The following is a 6,006-nucleotide window of genomic DNA, read 5'->3' on the forward strand; positions in this document are numbered from 1 at the left end:
GGCCCATCACGCCACCCGGGACGTGCCTTGGCGGGAGGCGGCGCTGGGGGCATTGGTCGTACACGGCACTCCTGGGGCGGAGTGACCAGGCCCGGTGCTCGGCCCGCCCCCATGACGTCAACCCACAAGGCAGCGCGCTGTTGTGCCGTTTACCGCGCGTCACCCGGACAACGGCAGTCGGTGGGGGATGAGGGGGGTGTTATTGACTTGGCCCCACCCCATCATGCAAATGAGAGACGTCACTCGTGCCCAATGGCGAGCGGAGACAGTGAGCTCATCGCGCCGGGCCGAGGCTATAAGGGGGCGCACGGGTTGCGCGGCGCAGGAGCCGCCGCCAGCGGAGGGCCGGGCGCAGCGGCCGCGGCCGGGGCGGGCGCAGGGCCGAGCGGACGGGGGGGGCGCGGGCCCCCGGGCGGCCGCGGCCACTCCCCCCCCGGGCCGGCGCGGCGGGGGAGGCGGAGGATGGAAACACCCTTCTACGGCGATGAGGCGCTGAGCGGCCTGGGCGGCGGCGGCAGTAGCAGTGGCGGCGGTGGCAGCTTCGCGTCCCCGGGTCGTCTGTTCCCCGGGGCGCCCCCGACGGCGGCGGCCGGCAGCATGATGAAGAAGGACGCGCTGACGCTGAGCTTAAGTGAACAGGTGGCGGCAGCGCTCAAGCCCGCGGCCGCGCCTCCCCCGGGCCCTTTGCGCACCGACGGCGCCCCGGGCACGGCGCCCCCCGACGGTCTGCTTGCCTCCCCCGACTTGGGGCTGCTCAAGCTCGCCTCGCCCGAGCTGGAGCGCCTCATCATCCAGTCCAACGGGCTGGTTACCACCACGCCGACGAGCACGCAGTTCCTCTATCCCAAGGTGGCGGCCAGCGAGGAGCAGGAGTTCGCCGAGGGCTTCGTCAAGGCCCTAGAGGACTTACACAAGCAAAATCAGCTGGGCGCGGGCGCGGCCTCCGCTGCAGCCGCCGCCGGGGGACCTTCGGGCACGGCTGCGGGCGCCGCGCCTCCCAGCGAGTTGGCCCCAGCGGCGGCCACGCCCGAGGCGCCCGTCTACGCGAACCTGAGCAGCTACGCGGGCGGCACCGGGAGTGCTGGGGGTGCTGCGACGGTCGCCTTCGCCGCGGAGCCCGTGCCCTTCCCACCGCCGCCACCCCCAGGCACGTTGGGGCCGCCGCGCCTGGCCGCGCTCAAGGATGAACCGCAGACGGTGCCCGACGTGCCGAGCTTCGGCGAGAGCCCGCCGCTGTCGCCCATCGACATGGACACGCAAGAGCGCATTAAGGCAGAGCGCAAGCGTCTGCGCAACCGCATCGCTGCCTCCAAGTGCCGCAAGCGCAAGCTGGAGCGCATCTCGCGCCTCGAGGAGAAAGTGAAGACGCTCAAGAGCCAGAACACGGAGCTGGCGTCCACGGCGAGCCTGCTGCGCGAGCAGGTGGCGCAGCTCAAGCAGAAGGTCCTCAGCCACGTCAACAGCGGCTGCCAGCTGCTGCCCCAGCACCAGGTGCCCGCGTACTGAGCCCGCGCACGGGGCGCATGCGCGGCCCCTTCCCAGAGAGGCGGGCTCGCGTGGGGGGGGGGGGGCGTGGGCGCCCCGGACTCGGAGAGGGCGCGGCCCCGGGGACCCCCCCCCCCAGGGTGCCAGGACTCGAAGAGGGCGCCTCAGACTCGACAAGCTGGACCCCCTGCTCCCGGGGGGGTGAGCGCATGACCTCCCCTGCCCCGCTCTTGCGCTGCCTTTCTCCTGGGCGCGCGGTCACCCCGTGTTGCACAGACCCGCGCGTCCTGGCCGCCCCTTTGTACACACCGCCGCCGAAGGAGGCTCCGAGGGGGCGCAGCCTCAAGCCCTGCGCTTCCTTTTTCTTTTACCTTTTTTTTTTTTTTTTTGACTTTGGAAGAGAGAAGAACAGAGTGTTCGATTCTGCCCTATTTATGTTTCTACTCGGGAACAAACGTTGGTTGTGTGTGTGTGTGTTCTCCTGTGTTGGTTTTTTAAGGAAATGGGAAGAAGAAAAAAAAAAAAACCCTCTCTCCTCCCCTTTCCTCGCTCTCGCTTCCCTTCCCCTTCCATCCCTCCGACACCCCCCTCCTCCCGCCCTTTTTCCTCTGTTTGTTTTTTTGTTTTGTTTTGCTACGAGTCCACATTCCTGTTTGTAATCCTTGGTTCGCCCGGTGTTCTGTTTTCAGTAAAGTCTCGTTAACGCCAGCTCGGCTCTTCGCCTCCTTCTCTTGCAGGGGCCTGACGGGGTGGGCGGGGCCTGGCCGGGTCCCATCCCCTCCTGCCTCCTTCACCTCCTCCCTCCGCCCCTGCTCGGAGGAGGCCGGACTCCGCGTCCGGGAAGAGCCTGTGCATCTGGCGCTCGGCGAGCGCCATCTAGGCGCCCGGCCGACTCTGGTGGGCTTGGGTGGGGGACGTTGGGGTTTGCAACCTGCCTTTGGAAATAGCCAGCCCACGGGTGTCCTCTTTGCGTAGGAGGGACTGCGAGAGGGAAGCGGGGGGCAACTCCAGCCCGAGACTGAGTGAAAGGCAGAAACTTGAACTTGCCGGGCTGCTGTCTGCTTGTCTCTAAGGTGGGCAGAGCAATAGTAAACTTGTCCCATAAAGTTGTGAGGATTAAGAGCGTTTGTTTACAGAGCAGGTCCTGGCTTACAGGTGGTGCTCAATCTAAGCTTGTGTTATTTGTTGTATGGGAAACCTGAATCTCAGGACCAGAAGAAAGGCTGTCTTCCTCCAGGCCTGGGGTGTGGGTAGGTTCTGTGGGACCTCCCTATTATAGCACTAACTTGAAATACCCCTCCCTCAACATCCTATTCTCCCGTTTTGAAGAAACGAAGGTTCAGAGAGGTTGAGTGACTGGCTTGAGGTCACAGCCTTCTTAGGAGCCTGTGCCGGGATGTATGGGTCTTGGACCTCTCACCTCCAGAGCCTTGACTGACTTCCAGGTTCCCCTCTTCCCCTGCCTCCTCTGGCCTTTCCTATTGTGGGGGCGAAAGACCCCAGACCTTGGGCTTCTGCCTCCCTTGAGGTCCCCAGGGACTTGAGCTTTGGTGGCCAAGGACACAGGGCAAGAGAGTTTTGAACTGCAGTTGTGTACCCAACCCTGCTAGGGAAGGTGGGCAATCATGCCTGTTTTACAGATGAGGAAACAGGTACAGAGAAGGAAGGCCTTGTGCCCACAGTCCCCCATGGCCCTCAAAAGAGAGGGGCCTCCACCTACGAGTTCATTTCTCCTCCAGGTCACCCTGGCTGCCCACTTTTCAAGGCTTCGAGAGCTGCTTTGGGGTTTGTTTTTTAACCATGTGACCTCTCCTTGGTACCACCTTCAGGCAGACGTTTCAGGAGAGGGCCGGGGAGTGAGAAGAGGGCTGATAACTGAGCTTGGGGTGTCCACACAGAGGAGACCAAGAAGAATCATGCTTGGGGGGGGCAGAGCTTCACTCTTCAGGAGACTTGGGTCCCAGCCTAAATGCCAGGGTGCCACTGCAACCCTCAGCCAAGTTCCCTCCCTGCTCTGGCCTTCACGTCCTGTGCTGTGAAAAAGGATGTTTCCTGTGTCCAGGTAACAACATGTCTCAGGTCAGAAGTTGGAAGTGCTCAGGAGACAAGCAGTAGAGAAAGGAGTCAGGCGAGGTGCGCCCTGTGCAGCCCCAAATCTAGAGAGAAGGGGGGACCCCAGGGAGGTTACAAGATCTGCTGACGCCCCCTGAGATGCTTTTATTCACAGCACTTCTGACATCAGATGCATGTATGTTTTATTCTTCCCCACACCAAGCAGTTCTCCAACTGGGTATCCTACAATTCTCTACTGGAGTTAAAAGAGACCGCACAGGTGAAGGGTTCAAGACTGCCCCACTTCAGATCAGTCCTAGATTACTGCCTATACTCCTTTATTTTTTAATTAAAAAAAAATTACCTATTTATTTATTTTTGGCCTCGCAGAGTATGCTAACCAGGATTTGAACCTGTGCCCCCTGCAGTGGAAGTGCAGCATCCTAACCACTGGAGCGCTAAGAGGTTCTCTGCCCCTTATACTTCTTAACGACTGATAATAAACCCGAGAGTTTCCACTACCCATTCCTCAGGTTCAGTAATTTGCTAAAACAGCTCACAGACTCATTATTTCCAGTTGATTATGAAGAAAACAACTCAGGGACAAGCACATGGAAGAGACTCACAGGGCAAGGTATGGGAGAAGGGCAGGGAGCTTCCCTGCCCCCTCTAGGTACCTCATCTTCTGAGCATCCCATGTGTTCACCAATGGGATGAAATCACTGGCCTTTGGGGATTAACTCAAAATCCAGCCATAACCTCTCCCAGGAGGTCTGGGAAGTGGGGGCTGAAATTTACAATCACCTAGTCACGCCTTCCGTGGAGTAGGAAATGGCAACCCATTCCAGTATTCTTGCCTGAAGAATCCCACGGACAGAGGAGCCAGTGGGCTAAGGTCTATGAGGTTGCAAAGAGTAAGACACTAAGTGACTTCGCAGCACAATCATACCTTGGTCTTTTTGGAGACCAGCCCCCATTCTGAAGCTACTTAAGTGCCTTGGGCCACTGCTTTTCTTATTAACATACAAAAAACACATCACTCCGGAGTTCATCAAAGTTTTAGAAGCTGTGTGCTAAAAACCAAGGACAAAGATCAGATATATCTTGGGACTTATCTGGTGGTCCAGTGGATAAAGGCCCTATGCTCACAGGGCAGGGAACCCAGGTTGGATTCCTGGTCAGGGAGCTAGATCCCACATGTGAGAACTAAAAGTTTGCATGCTGCAACTAAGACCCTGCACAGCTTGCTAAATGGCAGCACCGGGGCCTTTTACCTCCCTTGAAGGAGACTTGGGCCTTGGTGGAAGGCCAATCTTTTCACTGGAATGTGCCATGAAGGGCTTTTTGGAAACCACAGATCTGATACCTACTTGATACTTTTCTGAAAAAAAAAAAAAAAAAAAAGGCTTTGACTGCACTTGGCCCTGGGCAGGTGTCTCTTTCCAGGCTCCACCTCCCACCCAAACTGTTGCCTTTCCTTCTGGCCTCAGGGCCTTTGCACAGCTGTGTAGCCTGATATACCTCTTCCCTCAGCCACACCGCTCATCTCCACCTTACAGCCTGTGCTGCAGGTGCCCTTGTGGGGCTCCATCGGTGCTGGGTGCTTCTTCTGTTATTGCCCTGATCACCCTGGATTTGTGTTTGGCTCTCTTAGGGCCTAGATAGGCGCTATCCTGGTGACTGCCGAAACAAAAGAGCTAAGTTTTGTCCAACTGCCATGTCGCTGGTTTTGCCCAGAACCACACCCACAGTGTGGAAAACACAGGGTCTTTGCAGGGGAGGGCTGAGCATCTCTGATGGCCCCGTGCTTGGATGTCCCCCCAGCCCTGCAGGCTCCCCAGGGAGGCCAGCCAGAGGCCTGTGGGCCAGGCTGTGTGGCTTTGGCAGGACTTTGCTGAGCCAAAGTGTGTGTCAGCCGGGACCCAGCCAGCAATGATTCACACCAGGCCTTGGCCCAGCCCCAGGAGGTGACTGGAGACGGTGGCCTCACTTCCCCTTCCAGGACTGTGGCTCAGGGTCAGTGCCCACTTTTGCCAAGCAGTGGTAAGTTCCCAAGGGGCCCTGGACCTGGCGCTATCCTAAGGAGGCCCCATCCTCAACAGCGGGAGCCCAGCGCCTGAGCTCCTCTGCTTTAAACCCTCTCGTGGCTTCCCTGCGCCATCTCAACAAAACCTAAGCTGCCATCCTCCTCTCTGAAGCCCCCCCATACCGTCACCCTCCCTCAAGGGCTTAGCCTCCTCCACGTTCTCCACGGTCTTACCTGGCGGCTCAGACAGTAAAGGATTCTTCCTGCAGTGCGGGAGACCTGGGTTTGACCCTAGAGTCAGGAAGATCCCTTGGAGTAGGAAATGGCAACCCACTCCAGTATTCTTGCATGGAGAATTCCATGCACAGAGGAGTCTGGTGGGCCACAGTCCAGGGGTGTGGCAGAGTCTAACAACCGAGCACTAACGCTTTCACTGCGTTCCC

The 6,006-nt window shown here is 58.9% G+C and overlaps 1 protein-coding gene across 1 annotated transcript; it reads left to right on the forward strand.

Annotated features, from left to right (window-relative positions):
• Nucleotides 1-318: 318 nt before the first annotated feature.
• JUND (JunD proto-oncogene, AP-1 transcription factor subunit) lies at nucleotides 319-2,193 on the forward strand. Its single transcript, XM_020884453.2, has one exon. It carries the CDS (start codon nucleotides 463-465, stop codon nucleotides 1,504-1,506), a length of 1,044 nt encoding a protein of 347 aa, XP_020740112.2. The 5' UTR covers nucleotides 319-462; the 3' UTR covers nucleotides 1,507-2,193.
• Nucleotides 2,194-6,006: the final 3,813 nt, after the last annotated feature.

The sequence above is a fragment of the Odocoileus virginianus genome, chromosome 3 (genome assembly GCF_023699985.2).
Source record: "Odocoileus virginianus isolate 20LAN1187 ecotype Illinois chromosome 3, Ovbor_1.2, whole genome shotgun sequence".
Lineage (NCBI taxonomy): Eukaryota > Metazoa > Chordata > Mammalia > Artiodactyla > Cervidae > Odocoileus > Odocoileus virginianus.

What these genes read in the sequence shown, in the direction of transcription:
- JUND (XM_020884453.2), top strand. Translation starts at nt 463, where the DNA reads ATGGAAACACCCTTCTACGGCGATGAGGCGCTGAGCGGCCTGGGCGGC.